A 17996-nucleotide genomic window follows, 5' to 3' on the forward strand; every position below is an offset into this window, starting at 1 on the left:
CAGAGGTGTTCTCAGAATATTTCTCCCTGAATTAACCCTATAGATAAACATTGTAAGAAAGCTTGTTTCACTGCTCTGTTTTATTGCTATGCTTTCTCTCTTCCCCATTCCTCAATCAGTATGTAGTTCTGCCTATAAAACCTAATTCCAAATTGCAGTCAGGCTGCATTGATTTGAAAGGTTGAAAGGCTTCAGCCTCCCTGTGTTCCATGTGCATAGCTAGCAAATAAAGGCTCCCTAATTACTTAATTTGGCTTTGTGATTGTGCGGCAAGATGTTTGTTTCCCACTGTTCCATTACAACAAGATCTTAAAAGGGTGGAAAAGGCTTTGTCTTAAAACAGCCTTAGGCTATAAGGACTTTGACAATACAGCCTATATCCCACACCCAATGCAAAAAAAAAAAAAAAAAAAAAAAAAAAGCAAAACACTATAATTTATGGTGGAAAAAATATACAGTCAGTTCTGCTATAACCATTGTTCTGAAAACACGAATTTGCTCCACTGCATCTGATATTTTAAGAAACAATTTCAGCAGCATAACATAAATTTTAGGTATGCTAATGCATCATTTCAATAGAGAACACATTTAGTTGAGCTAAGGCTTGAAAGATTACACAAAACATATATGTTGCATATACCTCAGGAAAACAGTGAACCACATCCATCCACATGTGGTATTACAATTTTTTACCCAATTTCAAATAATTCCCCCTTCCACCAATTCATAACTGCTGAGCTGCTTTTTCCTCATGGCCACCCTGGTTGAATGGCTCTCTGCCTTCCCTTCTCTTTAATTCATTCTCTTTTTTCTCAACCTATTTTTATTCTTCCTTTCTGTTCTATGTCCTTTTTATCTTTCCTCTCACTCTTTTGTTAGCTGTCTTTTGTTCTCTCCTCTGGCACACAAGGTGGTGGTATGGGAGCCATGATAAGCTGGTGGGAATGTGGCCACACATATCTAAAAGTAATCCAGGTCTTTTTCAAGGTAGAAGGGTCATATCCAATGTATTTCTTAACCATTTAAACTTGTATAAAGCTGTGACACTGCTTTTAATAAGGTTTTATCATTTTGTATATATCTCTGACCTACTTTTTAAGTGGTCCCATATATAACTCTATTTTCCCATATATAATTTTTTTAATTTTTTTCTTTTTTTGTATTTTTTCTGAAGTTGGAAATGGGGAGGCAGACAGACTTCAGCATGCGCCCGACAGGGATCCACCTGGCACGCCCACCAGGGGGTGATGCTCTGCCCTTCTGGGGTGTCGCTCTGTTGCAACCTGAGCCATTCTAGCACCTGAGGCAGAGGCCACAGAGCCATCCTCAGCACCCAGGCCAACTTTGCTCCAATGGAGCCTTGGTTGCAGGAGGGGAAGAGAGAGACAGAAAGAAAGGAGAGGGGGAGGGGTGGAGAAGCAGATTGGGGCTTCTCCTGTGTGCCCTGGCCAGGAATCAAACCCAGGACTCCTGCACGCCAGGCCAACGCTCTACCACTGACCCAACCGGCCAGGGCCTGAGCATGGTAAATTTTAAGAAACATATATGTCTCATTATAGCTTAACCAACTCTATCTTACACTTACAACATGCCTTTGTGAAATTCAAAGAACTTGAGATATATCTTCTTCAATTAATAGAGATAAACTATTCTGCACAGAGAAACTGAAGAAGTCAATGACAATACTTTGATTACTCAATGGACTGTAGTGAAGCAAATTAATTAATTAATTAATTAATTAATTTCAGGTCTTCCGATCTTTCCCCTGGCCCAAGTACAAATAATCTGAATGCTTTATACTTAGTAGACATTTGATAAACAATTTTTTTTGAGCAAGCAAAGTTTTGATTAACAATTTTATAGAATTTGAGGGTTGAGAAAAATGCTAAGATAAAATCTGGGTGATCAAAATAGGACAGGCAATTTTTATTATTGCATATTTTATTTGCTTGCTCAAAAATAGATAATTTATAAGTTACTAAATTTTAGAGTAGAATAGCACTTTGTAGCCCCTGAAACCTTGGTGTAAACCTATTATTTAAACTTGTACTGGCAGTTACAGATTAGTATTGGCTAAAGCATTCAACTTACACAAAATTGTATTTTAGGTAGCCATGTATAAGTGACTTCCAAATGCATTGGGTTTATATACAATTTTAGGCCATAGTCAATTTGGAAAATACCTGAAACTAAATTATTTGATTAAATTTCCCAATCTTACTGTTTTCCAACAATGATTTCTAAACTACTTTGTTTATGTCGCTTAAAAAAAAAAAAAGCAATGATGACCATGTTTTCAGGGTAAAGACAGGTATGAACGAATTCTGAGTTCTTTATTTGTTTTTTTGTTTGTTTGGTTTTTGGGAGGATTTTTGGATCATATCTAAGATTTGGATCATATCTAAGATTTATTTTAAAACACATAGAAAGTCAGGAAGTAAATTTGAGTACTTCTATTCACTATGACAAATAGACAGGGCTTGCTATTTTGCTTTCTTTCTTATTTTTTTAATCCAGTGAGAGGTGGGGAGGCAGAGACAGACACCCACATGCACCCAACCAGGATCTATCCAGCAAGCCCCCTAGGAGGTGATGCTCTGCCCATCTGGGGCATTGCTCTGTTGCTCAGCAATCAAGCTTTTCTTAGTGCCTGAGGAAGAGGCCATGGAGCCATCCTCAGCACCCAGGGCCAACTAGCTCCAACAAGCCATGGCTGCAGGAGGGGAAAAGAGAGACAGAGAGAAGTGATAGGGGGAGGGGTGGAGAAGCAGATGGGCACTTCTCCTGTATGTCCTGACTGGGAATTGAACTTGGGACATCCACACACCAGGCCGACGCTTACCACTGAGCCAATCAGGCAAAGCTATTTTGCTTTTGGTATTTGTTAAAAGCAAAGTCTGAGTGATGGCAATATCCACTTCTTCCAAATACTAACTTAGTGTCCTCAACCATTAGTCTCTAAAAGACAACTCTATCTCTTTCCTACCAAGGAAGACTTCAATTTGGCCAAAGGGTTGGCACAGCCATTCACTGAAACAGGGGGATATAATAAAAACGTTCTACTAAAAATCTCTTTCCTCAGTGTATTACCTGTTCTGCATTGCCAGTGAAGACCCCATCAAGGATAAAGTATGTCCAGAACAATGGCCATTCACACTCTATATTTTCAAATAACTTCAGCTCAGCTGGTTCATAATATAGACGATTGGGATCCTGGTAAAAGCATAATAAACACAATCTGTTGTAGCATTCCAAGGTCAGATATATATCTTTAGATCAGAGGTATTATAATATAGCCTTTCATTATAGATAATTTGTTTCAGAGAAGGAAGAACACATACATACTCATCTGCCTTAGCAAATACTTTGTGATGTGACTTCTAACCACTAGAACTAGAGTATTAATGATGCTACAGGCTGGTGTATGAAAAATTGAGATTAATCTGCAATAAAGTTGAGTTTGATTTTATACTTCTTAAGTTTTAGGTAGCATCAGAAAATACAAACAGAAAAGTTTAGGGGAAAGCAAGAGATGAGGGTGTGAGAATCATCCTCATGAGGGATACATGAAGCACATGTTATAGATATAGTACCTACATATAATGAATAAATGTCCCCAAGTAAAATATCTTAGAACACCCTTACAGTTGGTGAATGAAGGACAGAAAGAAGAAAAGAATTAGGATGGTGTAGTGTTGTGGAAATTAAAATAAGAAAAAAAAATTCAAGAAAATGTAGGGATAGGTAATAGTAATGTGCTACAGTGAAGTCAAGTAGAATAAGGATTGAGAACATTAAATTGGATTGATCACTTAAAAGATTATAATAATGTTTTAGAGCATAATTTTACTAGATTTGTAGGGGCAGAAGTCAACAGGGATAAAGAATAAAGTTCAGGAGAAGAAGTAGACCAGAAGAATTTGAACTTGACTGTTTAAAAATATATACTGGCTCTCGACTAGCAAATCTAAGCCTTAAATGATATTTACATTGCCAATGAAAGTTCTTCTTATTGATCATTCATTCTCTTTAATAATACTTAATTTTCTCCATTGATATTTACAAGGAGAACATTTGACAAGTGTAACAAAAGAAAATTAACTTTTCAAAATCAAGAACTGGGTTTTTTTTAATTTTTAGAAAATTAAATTTAACAGGGTGGCATTGATCAATAAAAGTACATAGGTTTCAGGTAAACATTTCTATAGCATTTGAACTGTTGATTAAGTTGTGTATCCATCACCAAAAATCAAACTGTTTTCCATTACCTTATATTTGTCCCCTTTAACACACTTCCCCCTCCCCCTGGTAACCACTTCACTTTTATCTATGCCCATGAGTCTCAGTTTTATATCCCACCCATGTGTGAAATCATATACTTCCTAGCTTTCTGATTTACTATTGTACTCAGTATAATGTTCTCAAGAACTGTTTAGAAATAACCAATTTCAAAAGATGGAAGGAGGCCAAAAAGTTCCACTGATGAAAAGATTTTCCCTATATCATTATTAAGTATTTGGGGGAAGATTCTTTTGGACCATGCAAATATTCTTTTTCTGCCTAAACTTTCATCAACTGAATTAAGCACATAGCCTGAAACTGATGGACTATACTCCTTCTATTTTATTTAATCCAGAAAGGCTGACAAACAGAGTTTAGCTACTAAGTCCAACAAAAGTAGCAAACATCGGTTATTGTTATCCTATATAGTAATTGTTTCAGGTACCACTAGTGAGGTTAAGTATTTTTCTGAATGAGGCTGCAGATAGTAGTGAACATTCTACCTTGGAATCATTTTGTAGAGAAGTAACCTACCTCTTTAGGAGTTTTATATCCATCACGTAGAAAGCGACAGCAACCATAACGTCCCTGAGATTGTAGGAAAAAAAGGTCAGAAGTATGCACATTGGGCCAGCCATTTAATTAACCAGAAAAACACTCTTTGCTATAACCACTGCAAATATTTATGCACCTAATTTCAGAGCACCTAACTATATAAAGCAAATCATGATGGAAATAAAGGGAGAGATCAACAGTAATAAAGTCATCAGAGAGGATTTTAACATCAATGGACAGATCTTCCAGGCAGAAAACCAACAAGAAAATGGCAGCCTTAAATGACACACTAGATCAACTGGATTTAACTGATATCTTCAGAGAATTTCAACCCAAAGCAGAATATACATTATTTTCAAGTGCACATGGTACATTTTCTAGGACAGAGGACATGGTAGGATACAAAACAAGTCTCAATAAATTTAAAAAGACTAAAAATCATATCAAGCATCTTCTCTGACAGCTATGGTATGAAGGTAGAAATCAATTACAAGAAAAAAAACTAAAAAACACAAACACACAAAGCCTTAAAAATATGTTTCTAAACAATGAATGGGTTAATAATAAGATCAAGAAAGAAATCAAAAGATACATTGAAACAAATAAGAAAATAAAATATAGCAACCCAAAATCTATGGGACACAGTAAAAGCAGTCTTATGTGTGTGTGTATGACACAGACAGAGAGAGAGAGAGTCAGAGAGAGGGACAAATAAGGACAGACAGACAGGAAGGGAGAGAGATGAGAAGCACCAATTCTTTGTTGAGACTCCTTAGTCTTCTCAGTTGTTCATTGATTGTTTTCTCATATGTGCTTTGACTGGGGGCTGCAGGAGAGTGAATGACCCCTTGCTCAAGCCAGCGACCTTTGGGCTCAAGTCAGCGACCATGGAATCATGTCTATGATCCCATGCTAAAGCCAGTGACCCTGCGCTCAAGTTGGTGAGCCCATGCTCAAGCTGGATGAGCCCGTGCTCAAGCTGACAACCTCAGGGTTTCAAACCTGAGTCTTCCACATCCCAGTCTGACACTATCCACTGCACCACTGCCTGGTCAGGCTGAAAGCAGTCTTTTTTTTTTTATAAATTTTTATTAATGTTAATGGGATGACATTAATAATTCAGGGTACATATATTCAAAGAAAACATGTCTAGGTTATCTTGTCATTAAATTATATTGCAAAAAAAATAAAAAAATAAAAAATTATATTGCATACCCCTCGCCCAGAGTCAGATTGTCCTCCGTCACCCTCTATCTAGTTTTCTCTGTGCCCCTCCCCCTCCCCCTAACTCTCTCCCTCCCTCCCTCCTGCGTCCTCCCTCCCCCCACCCCTGGTAACCACCACACTCTTGTCCATGTCTCTTAGTCTCGTTTTTATGTGAAAGCAGTCTTAAGAGGGAAATTCATAGCACTACAGGCCTACCTTAAGAAACAAAAAAATATCTCAAATAAACAAGCTAACCATACACTTAAAGAAACTAAAAAAAAACCCAATAAAATCTTGAAGCGAGTAGAAAAAAGCAAATAATAAAGATCAGAGAAAAAAATAACTGACATAGAGACTAAAAAAGCAATACAAAAGATTAATAAACCCAATAGCTGGTTCTTTTAAAAGATAAATAAGGTTGATAAACTTTGCCAGACTCATCAAGAAAAACAGAGAGAACCAATGGTGGGATTCAGCCAGTTTACACTCATTCAGCAGAACCAATACCTAATTTTTTGAGTTCAGTGAACCAGTTGTTAAAATGACACTTGTAATCAAGGTTTTCTCTAAGGTGGGCAGCTGCACAGTTGCCCAAAGTGGAAATTAAAAATTTACATTTCATACTCTTTACTCTTTCTTAACGTTCATCTGCACTACAGCATATTCTCAGTACCCGTAGTAATTCCATTCAGTCTATAGATAAAAAAATTGCAAGTGAGGATACCAATCAAGAAGCAGTTTTTTTTTATTTTTATTTTTATTAATTTTAATGGGGTGATATTAATAAATCAGGGTACATATATTCAGAGAAAATATCTCCAGGTTATTTTGACATTTAATTATGTTGTATACCCATCACCCAAAGTCAAATTGTCTTCCATCACCTTCTATCTGGTTTGCTTTGTGCCCTTCCCCCTCCCCCATCGTAACCACCATACTCTTGCCCATGTCTCTTAGTCTCGTTTTTATGTCCCACCTATGTATGGAATCATGCAGTTCTTAGTTTTTTCTGATTTACTTATTTCACTCCATATAATGTTATCAAGATCCATCCATGTTGTTTTAAATAATGTCATCATTTCTTATGGCTGAGTAGTATTCCATAGTATATATGTACATTTTTTAGGTATTATTTAATATTTTTATTAATATTTTAAAACATTCTTAACATTCAAAATATTCTTATAACATAATTTAGCTTTGTATATCTCTTTTATTGTTCTTATTTAATTATTAAATGAATGAAATAATAAACTACCTTTTGGTTTATCTTTTTTTATACTTAAAATGGTCATTAGGGCAGAGAACTGGTTGTTAAATTATTTGAACCCCACCATTGGAGAAAGCCCACATAAATAAAGTTAGAAATGAAAGAGGAGAAAGTAACAACTGACACCATAAAAATATAAAGAATTTTAAAATATTACAAAAAACATATGCCAACATATTGGAAAATCTTTTTTTTTTTTTCTGAAGCTGGAAACGGGGAGGCAGACAGACTCCCGCATGCACCCGACCAGGATCCACCTGGCATGCCCACCAGGGGGCGATGCTCTGCCCATCCAGGGCATCGCTCTGTCACGACCAGAGCCACTCTAGCGCCTGGGGCAGAGGCCAAGGAGCCATCCCCAGCGCCCGGGTCATCTTTTGCTCCAATGGAGCCTCGGCTGTGGGAGGGGAAGAGAGAGACAGAGAGGAAGGAGAGGGGGAGGGGTGGAGAAGCAGATGGGTGCCTCTCCTGTGTGCCCTGGCCAGGAATCAAACCCGGGACTTCTGCACGCCAGGCCGACGCTCTACCACTGAGCCAACCGGCCAGGGCTGGAAAATCTTGAATAAATTCTTAGAAACATAAAATCTACCAAAACTAAATTAGGAAACAGATAATCTGAACAAACCAATTACAACTAATAAAATTGAAGCAGTAATCAAAAACTCCCAACAAAAAAAGTCCTGTACTAGATGGATTCACTAGTGTATTTTACGAAATGTTCAGTGAGGAACTAACAACTATTCTTCTCAAACTATTGCAAAAAGTTAAAGAGGAAGGAAGACTTTTGAGCTCATTTTATGAGGTCAGCATTATCCTAATTCCAAAAACAGAAAAGACACTAAAAAGAAAGAAAATTATAAGCCAGTATCCCTAATGAACATAGATGCTAAAATTCTCAACAAAATATTAGCAAACCAAGTCCAACAATACAGGAAAAAGATGATCAAGTGGGATTTATTCCAGGGATGCAAGATTGGTACAATATCTGCAAATCAATAAACCTGATACCCCACATAAGCAAAATGAAGGATAAAAATCACATGATCAGAGCAGTAGATTAACAAAAAGGTATTTGACAAAATCCAGCACTAATTTATGATATGATATTTATTTATAATAAAAACAGCAAAATGAGAATAGAGGAAACATAACTCAATATAATAAAGGCCATATATGACCAACCTACACTTAATATCATACTCAATGTGGAAAAACTACAAGTGTTTTCCTTGAGATCAGGAACAAGATAGGGATGTCTACTATCACTTATTCAACATAATTCTGGGAATTCTAGCCACAGTATTCAGACAAGAAGAAGAAAAAAAATAAAAGGCATCCAAATTGGAAAGGAACAAGTAAAACTGACCTTGTTTCCAGATGACATGATACTGTATATAGAAAACCCTAAAGATTCCACCAAAAAACTACTAGAACAGATAAATTAATTCAGCAAAGTAGCAGGATACAAAATAAATATCCAGAAATCTATTGTATTTTTATACACTAATAATGAATTATCAGAAAATGAAACTAACAAAACATTCCCATTTAAAAGTACATTTAAAAATATATAGGTATAAATTTAACCAAGGATGTAAAAGACCAGTACTTGGAAAATTATAAGACCTTGAAGAAAGAAATTGAAGATTCAAATAAATGGAAGCTCACAGATAGGAAGAATTAACATTGTTAAAATGTCCATACTACCTAAAGCAATCATAGTCAATGAATTCTTATCAAAATACCAATGGCGTGTTTCACAGATCTAGAACAAATAATCCAAAAATTTATATGGAACAACATAAGACCCTAATAGCTACTGTAATGATGAAAAAGAACAAAGTTGGAGGTATCACACTATCTGATAGCAAATTATACAAGTTTATAGTAATCAAAACAGCATGGTACTAGCATAAATACAGACATATAGATCAAGGAAACAGAATAAAGAGCCCAGAAATAACCCCACACCTATATGGTAAATTAATGTTTGACAAAGGAGGCAAGAACATACAGTGGGGTAAAGACAATCTATTTGATAAGTTGTGTTAGGAAAATTGGACAGATACATGAAAAAAATAAAACTAGACTACCTTCTTACACAATATACTAGAATAAACTCAAAATAGATTTAAGACTTAAATGTAAGATATTTTTTTTTGTATTTTTCTGAAGCTGGAAACGGGGAAAGACAGTCAGACAGACTCCCGCATGCGCTCAACCGGGATCCACCCGGTACGCCCACCAGGGGCGACGCTCTGCCCCTCCGGGGCATCGCTCTGCCGCGACCAGAGCCACTCTAGCGCCTGGGGCAGAGGCCAAGGAGCCATCCCCAGTGCCCAGGCCATCTTTGCTCCAATGGAGCCTTGGCTGCGGGAGGGGAGGAGAGAGAGACAAAGAGGAAGGAGGGGGGGTGGAGAAGCAAATGGGCGCTTCTCCTGTGTGCCCTGACCGAGAATCGAACCCGGGTCCCCCACATGCCAGGCCGACGCTCTACCGCTGAGCCAACCGGCCAGGGCCAAGACTTAAATGTAAGATTTAAAATCATAAAACTCCTAGGAGAAAACATAAAATCTCAGACACTTCTCTAAGTAATATATTTTCTGATATATTTCCTCAGACAAGAAAAACAAAAGAAAAAATAAACTGAGACTACAAGAAACTAAAAAATTTTTGCACAGTAAAGGAAACCATCAACCAAATGAAAAAACAATGCATTGAATGAGAGAATATATTTGCCAATGATATATCAGATAAGGGATTAATATCCAAAATTTATAAAGATCAACACCATACGACTCAACACCAGAAAAATGACAAACAATCCAATTGAATAATGGGCAAAGGACCTGAATAGACACTTCTCCAAAGGACTTACAGATGGCCAATAGACATGAAAAGATGCTCAACATCACTAATCATCAGAGAAATGTAAATTAAAACCACAATGAGATACCACCTCCCACCTGTCAGAATGGCTCTCATTAACAAATCGACACATAACAAGTGCTGGTGAGGGTGTGGAGAAAAGGGAACAGTCCTGCACTGCTGGAGGAATACAGATTGGTGCAGCCGCTATAAAAACAAACAAACAAACAAAAAACATATGAAGGTTCATCAAAAAATTAGAAGTGGTATTCCACATGACCTTGGGATTCCACTTCTGAATATATCCAAAGAAACTCAAAACACTAATTCAGAAAAATATGCACCCTTGTGTTCACTGCAGTGTTATTTACAATAGCTAAGACATGGAAGTAACCCAAGTGCCCACCAATAGATGAGTGGACAAAAGAGCTGTGGTAAATTTACAAAATGGAATATTATGTGGCCATAAAAAATAATTAAATATTACCATTTGTAACAGCATGAACAGACCTGGAGAGTATTATGGTAAGAAATAAATCAGTCCAAGAAAGACAACTATTGTATGATTTCAGTCTGTTCAATTTATCTATAAATCTGTTTCTTTCTTGTTTATTTTGTTCATTATATTCCACATATAAGTGAAATTAAAAGAAGAAATACATCACTTGCAACAGCTATATGTGCCTACCTATCACCAATACAGACACAATAATGAAAATAAAAATAATAATAATAATAACAAAACCCTGATAACAGCCCAGCAGCAGAAACTGATTTCAGCAGTGTGATTTCAAGGGAGGGCTAAGTTACAGGCTATTCCCTAAAGAAAAGTTTCTAATATTATTCTCTCCATGGCTTTCCAGCATAGGGTAAATGTGTGATAGCCCAATTATTAATCTATGCATTTCTGCCTGCACAGCTCATAAGAGACCCAAGGCATTTTTTTAAAAGATATTTTAAATTTTTTGAGATAGTTTGAGACTTAAAGAAGAGTTGCAAGAACAGTGCAGATTCAATATAGCCTTCAATTGCTTTCCCCTTATATTAACTATCTTACAAAATTATAGAACATTTTTTATTCAGTGAGAGGCAGAGAGACAGACAGACTCCCGCATGTGCCCCAACCAGGATCCACCTAGCAAGCCCACTACGTGTTGATACTCCGCCCATCTGGGGCCAGGATCCCACTGCGTTTAATTGTCATGTCACCTTAGTCTCTTTTGATCTGTGACAGTTCCTCAGTCTTTCCATGTTTAAAAAGGGTCACTTTCTCATGGACATTGATAAGAGTGCAGTGGTTACCAGGGGGAGGGGAAGGGAGGAGAGGGAAGGGGGTGGGGATGAAAGAGGAGCATAAAGAGAAATAAATAAAAGGTTACAGAGGATGATTTGATTTTTTGATTTTGGGTGACGGGTATACAACATAATCGACTGTCCAATGATGTGGAGAAGTTTTCTCTAAATCTATGTACTCTGGTTGACCAATAATGTCTCCCTGTTAAATTTAATTGTCTAAATTTTTAAAAAGTGCCACCTTGGCACTTTTGTAATGTGTGTCAGTCATTTTGTAGAATGTTTCTCAATTTCTTTTTGTCTGATGTTTTTTCCTGATTAGATTGAGGTTATGCATTATTGAGAAAGATGTCACAGGTGCTCTGTACTTTTCATTGTACGGTATCAGGATTACATGATGTCAATATGCCTTATTACTGGTGCTATTAACCCTGATCACTTGGTTAACTCACTAGCACAGGTCATACTCAAGGCAACAAAAGATAATAATTTTCCCTTAAAATAACAGCCCTAAAGAAAAGAAAGGCACATATAAACATACCTGAAGTTTGGTGATGATTTCCTGTTTTGTGACTTCTACCAATTGATTATCCTCTACTGCAAATGCTGGGAAGGAAATAACTGAAAGTAGACTAGCATCAACCTCTTTAGATGTTGAAGCCCGGGGAAGTATTGAATTAAGGATAGACTAAGAGAAAGAAAATCATATGTGGTACATTAGTGAATAACTCAGGATTATAAAACTAACAGATTTTACTTCAAAAGATTTATGTAAAAAAACCTAAACATTATTCAATAATGAAGGTTTTAAAAATAGCTATTTATATGTTACCCCTTATCTCGATCTTCCTCTCAATGTTTTCTAATCCTGACTCTTAAGCAGTTGCCAGTGGATACAGAATAGCAACTATTTAAGCATAAATATAAGAGAAAATGGAGTTGCTGAGAAGTAGGAAATAGAAGGCTGAGCTCATATATTCTTGATATTTATCTTTTCCATGAAAAATTTTGTGTTCTTACAATTAGAAGATGAGTTTTATATTCACTATAACACTATGAGTGTCTGTTCAGGGTTTGAAGAAGAAAAATCATTTTGCCAATGAGAAGAACCTTGATCTTTCAATATACAGAGTAATCTTAAACAAAACTGAAGATTTTTACTATTTAAACAGTCTAAAGTCCAAACATTTAACCCTCAAGCCAACTTGGGACAAGAGAATGCTTCAGAGCCAATATCAATAACATTCAATATTGATCACCTCTTGCTGTCTTGCTATATTTAGAAAATGACATACTCAGGAACATAATTCATAGATTTGATGTGACAACAGTAAAGAATCTCACATACTATGATGGATCCCTTTATAATCCTGAGTGGCAGAAAAGGATGATAATGTATGTTTCAGCTAATGCTGTATCAGGTCTATCCCAGTATAGGATGTTAGATTAAACATTTTTGGCACATGGTAATAAATAAGAACATGTAGTCTCAATCAGGTCACCTTATTCTAAAGTAATACTAAATCTGAATCTAGTTAAGAATAAAATTTTCTATAATGTGCTCCATTATAATCTTACTTGGCAATGTTGTACTTCATCAGCAAGGACATGAATAACTGATTGGGGACCACCTTTCACACCAAACAGATCCAGTTCATCTAATGCTTCCAGGGCTGCCTGTAAGTAGCAAACAAGGAGAGGTCAATTTTAGCATTAAAAAAAATTATATATATATATATATATAATTTAAAGTATATATATAAAAATTATATATATATATATATATATACTGTGCTCCTCAGTATATCACTGCACACAACATTTAAAATATGGTCAACAGAACATAAAACACAATATATTATTTATTTTGAGGGGCCTCTGAGTTGTTCTTTGCCTCCCTTATTGTCCCAGAGACAGTGAGGATGAAGGTTGTAGCCATCTTTTCATGATAAGAATCCTCAAAAATTCAATATAGAAAGAACATACCTTACATAATAAAGGCCATATATGACAAATCCATAGCTAACATTATACTCAACAGTGAAACACTGAAAGCTTTTTCTTTAAGATTAGGGACAAGAAAAGTGTGCCCATTCTCACCACTCTTGTTCAACATAGTGCTAGAGGTGCTGGCCAGAGCAGTTAGGCAAGACAAAGAAATAAAACGCATCCAAAATGTAAAGGTAGTAAAATTGTAATTATTTACAGGTGGAATGATCTTATATATACAAAACCCTAAAGGTTCAAACAAAACACTAATCAACAAATACAGTACATTTGCAGGATATAAAACCAGCATACAGAAGTCAGTGGTGTTTCTGTATACTAACAACAAAACATCTGAAGAATTTTTAAAAACTATCCTTCACAATAGCATCAAAATTAATAAAATGGGGCAAGGAAATCCAAATGGCTATGGAGTAGGTAGAGGCTATACACATCTGCCAATTCCAAACCAGATTTACAGATAAATTGTTGAGCAATCAACCTCAATGACCAACTGAAGGGCAGCTTAACACAGATTTACACAAGAAGCTATACAGAGACTGGTAAGAAGGCCAGAGATGTAGAGAGGGCTGGCTCTTACACTCAGGTGCAGTGGTTGAGAAGCTGGAGGGATATCTCAGCTGCAAAAGTTCCCAAACCCATGCCATGACCCCCAAACCACAGAACCATGGCCAGGAAGAGAAGCTGCAAAGTACCTGGCATCAAAAAACAGTGGGGACTCTGTTGGCTGGAAAGAGGAGGGAGTCTACTGGAATTACAGGTTCTTTACTAAATTGCCAAAGGAGAGGAGTTTGCTATTGGCACTCACCCAAAGGTTCTGGTATAGAGAAGGTGACTCAGGTCATATGGGATTCCTAAAGATAAGATCTGGATAGGATCAGACAGATAGGAGACCTGAAGATGGCAGCAGAGTAGGCAAATGCACAGACTCCCAGCTCACACCACTGAACTGGATTATAAACTAATTTATGAACAATCAGCATGAAAAACCAAATCTGGACTACAAGAACAGCTCTCAAAAACCAAAGAGCAAAGAAGAAGCCACAACAAACCTGGTAGAGAGCGCCTGAATCTCCCCTGCTTACAGGAACAGGGGGGGGGGGTGAAGCTGACAGCCCAGAAGGGATCTCACTCCAAAGCAAAGAGCAGTAAATTCTGCTCACAGCCACTTGCCTGCTTCTGCTTCTCCACCCCTCCCCCTCTCCTTCCTCTCTGTCTCTCTCTTCCCCTCCCGCAGCCGAGGCTCCATTGGAACAAAGATGGCCCGGGTGCTGGGGATGGCTCCTTGGCCTCTGCCCCAGGTGCTGGAGTGGCTCTGGTAACAACAGAGCGACGCCCCAGAGGGGCAGAGCATCGCCCCCTGGTGGGCAGAGCGTCGCCCCCTGATGGGCGTGCCGGGTGGATCTCGGTCGGGTGCATGCGGGAGTCTGTCTGACAGTCTCTCCCCATTTCCAGCTTCAGAAAACTACAAAAAAAAAGAAAAATAAAAAATGACACATACATGTCTACAAGACACCCAATGCTGAAAAAAAGTTACACAGAGACTGAAAGTGAAAGGATAGAAAAAATATTCCACGTCAATAATAAAAAAAAAGCTGGGTTAGCTGCACTTGTGACAGATAAAACAAACCTCAAAATTAGGTCATAACAAGAGACAAAGAAGGATACTATGTAATACAAAGAGGATCAATCCAACAAGAGGATATAACCCTGTAAACATATATGCACCCAACATAGAAGCACTTGAATATATAAAGAAAAACTTGGTGGACATTAAGGGAGAGATTAACAGCAATACAGTCATAGTATGGAATGTTAACAACTCGCTGTTATCAGTGGATAGATCTTCCAGACAAAAAAAAATTAACAAGGCAACAGTAACTTTAAACAACAAATGGGATCAGATCGATTTAATTGATATTTAAAGAATATTTCATTCCAATTCAGCAGAATATACATTCTAATTCAGTACACATGGAAAATTCTTTTAAAAAGACCACATGTTAGGACACAAAATAAAAGTCATAAGAAAATTCAGGAACACTGAAATCCTATCAAGCATCTTCTCTGACCACAATGGTATGAAACTAGAAATACACTATAATTTTAAAAGTAAAAAACATTCAAACACACAGAGGCTAAATAGCATGTTATTAAACAATGAGTGGGTCAACAATAAGATCAAGAGAGATGTAAAGCCAGTGTCCACGGCCACCATCACAGCTGCCTGGCCAGTGCAGGTTCAGGTTTGATTCGGACATATGGTAATAAAACAATGGAGCCAAGAACTGGTGGGCCATTACATTTAATCCTAGCTCGCACCCGGTGAGCGAGAAATACATACAGTGGGAAAACACTTACCTTTCCATTCAGGGCTCCCAAAGCCACTGACTTATCTGAGTATTCCTAGAATAAAAGGTTTCTACCTTACCAGCCTTATTCACTTCTGTTCCCCATCTCCTTCTCTCTGCACAAACTGGCCTCTCCTTCAGCACTTCACCATCATGGCTGCTTCTGCTCTGCAATGCTAATTTCAAGAACCAAGAGAGGGCAAGCCTCCGGTCTGTCCCATTTTATATTGTAGAAATCAAAACCTTTAAGCCAATATACAAATAAGGAAGTTTCTGGTACAAAACCACTTATCTGAGGCACAAATGGGATTTCTAGTAAGAGTGCACCACCCCACATCATGCAACAGTCAAGGGTGTAGGGAGAAGGTTAGTTTTGAAAAGATCTTTCCCTTAAAAGGGCGGGAAAGACCTAAGTCTTAAAACTAAACCTTGGCCCTGGCCAGTTGGCTCAGTGGTAGAGCGTCGGCCTGGTGTGCAGGAGTCCCAGGTTCGATTCCCGGCCAGGGCACACAGGAGAAGCGTCCATCTGCTTCTCCACCCCTCCCCCTCTCCTTCCTCTCAGTCTCTCTCTTCCCCTCCCACAGCCAAGGCTCCATTGGAGCAAAGTCGGCCCTGGCGCTGGGGATGGCTCTGTGGCCTCTGCCTCAGGCACTAGAATGGCTCTGGATGCAACAGAGTGATGCCCCAGATGGGCAGATCATCGCCCCCTGGTGGGTGTGCCAGGTGGATCCTGGTCAGGTTCATGCGGGAGTCTGTCTGACTGCCTCCCTGTTTCCAACTTCAGAAAAATACAAAAAAAACAATAACAAAAAAAAAAAAACTAAGTCTTAAGCTTACAGCCTGTCTCCCACACCTAATGCAAACTATAAGCGAGCAAACATATATATCATATTTACAAACTTATTTGACCGATGTAAATATGATATATATGTTTGCTCGCTTGTGATTTATATTGGGTGTGGGGGACAGGCTATAAGCAGGCCAGGTCGTTGTAGCCTAAGGTTTGGTTTTGGGACTAAGCTTTTCCCCACACCCTTGACTGATTGTATGATCTGGGTGGTGCACTCTCATGAGGAATCCAATTATGCCTTGGATAAGTGACTTTGTGTCAGAGACTTCCTTGTTTGTATATTGGATTAAGGGATTTTGGTTTTCTACACTATAAAGTGGGACAGACCAGGAGCTTGGACACACAGTTCCTGCTATCACAATTGCAGGGGCTTCCCTGATCCCTTGCCCTTCATGGGAAGAGCTGGTTTTCTGCTTTTCCCTTGTCTTCTTTTGTGGTTTGCCTGTTGTAAGGCCAGGAGCCGTCATCGTGACCATTCACATGCAGGTTCCCATTGGATTCGGGCAGACGATAAAGAAATGGCGGAGTCAGAGGATGGGGGGCCATCCTATTTATTGGTGTCTCACCAAGACAGGCAAACCACAAAAGAAGACAAGGGAAAAGCAGAAAACCAGCTCTTCCCATGAAGGGCAAGGGATAAGGGGAGCCCCTGCAATTATGATAGCAGGAACTGTGTGTCTGAGCTCCTGGTCTGTCCCACTTTATAGTGTAGAAAACCAAAATCCCTTAATCCAATATACAAACAAGGAAGTCTCCGACACAAAGTCACTTATCCAAGGCATAATTGGATTCCTCATGAGAGTGCACCACCCAGATCATACAATCAGTCAAGGGTGTGGGGAAAAGCTTAGTCCCAAAACCAAACCTCAGGCTACAACAACCTGGCCTGCTTATAGCCTGTCCCCCACACCCAATATAAGTCACAAGCGAGCAAACATATATATCATGTTTACAAACTTATTTGACCAACACCTGTCTTGGTGAGACACCAATAAATAGGATGGCCCCCCATCCTCTGACTCCGCCATTTCTTTATCATCTGCCCGAATCCAATGGGAACCTGCATGTGAATGGCCACGATGGCGGCTCCTGGCCTTACAACCGACAACAGAAATAAAAAGTTATCTGGAAACAAATGAAAATGAACATGAAACAACTCAAAATCCATGGGACACAACAAAAGCAGTCCTGAGAAGATTATGTATTACAGGCATAGCTCAAGAAGCAAAAAAATCTCAAATAACCAATTTGAAAGAACTACAACTAAAAGAACTAGGAAAAGAAAAAGAAACAAACAAAAGCCCAGAGTAAGTAG

At 38.1% G+C, this 17996-nt stretch overlaps 1 protein-coding gene across 5 annotated transcripts in view; it reads right to left on the reverse strand.

The window, feature by feature from the left end:
- Positions 1 to 17996, reverse strand: part of PHKA1 (phosphorylase kinase regulatory subunit alpha 1) — a 150613-nt gene that overhangs the window by 86190 nt on the left and 46427 nt on the right. For all 5 annotated transcript variants that reach the window (XM_066248707.1, XM_066248709.1, XM_066248708.1 and 2 more), the window contains 4 exons: positions 13052 to 13150; positions 12015 to 12161; positions 4816 to 4869; positions 3091 to 3213 (listed from right to left, as the gene is read on the reverse strand). In XM_066248707.1, the coding sequence (XP_066104804.1) occupies positions 3091 to 3213; positions 4816 to 4869; positions 12015 to 12161; positions 13052 to 13150 (423 nt within the window). The remainder of the gene's footprint in view (positions 1 to 3090; positions 3214 to 4815; positions 4870 to 12014; positions 12162 to 13051; positions 13151 to 17996) is intronic.

The sequence above is a fragment of the Saccopteryx bilineata genome, chromosome X (genome assembly GCF_036850765.1).
Source record: "Saccopteryx bilineata isolate mSacBil1 chromosome X, mSacBil1_pri_phased_curated, whole genome shotgun sequence".
In the NCBI taxonomy this organism is placed as follows: domain Eukaryota; kingdom Metazoa; phylum Chordata; class Mammalia; order Chiroptera; family Emballonuridae; genus Saccopteryx; species Saccopteryx bilineata.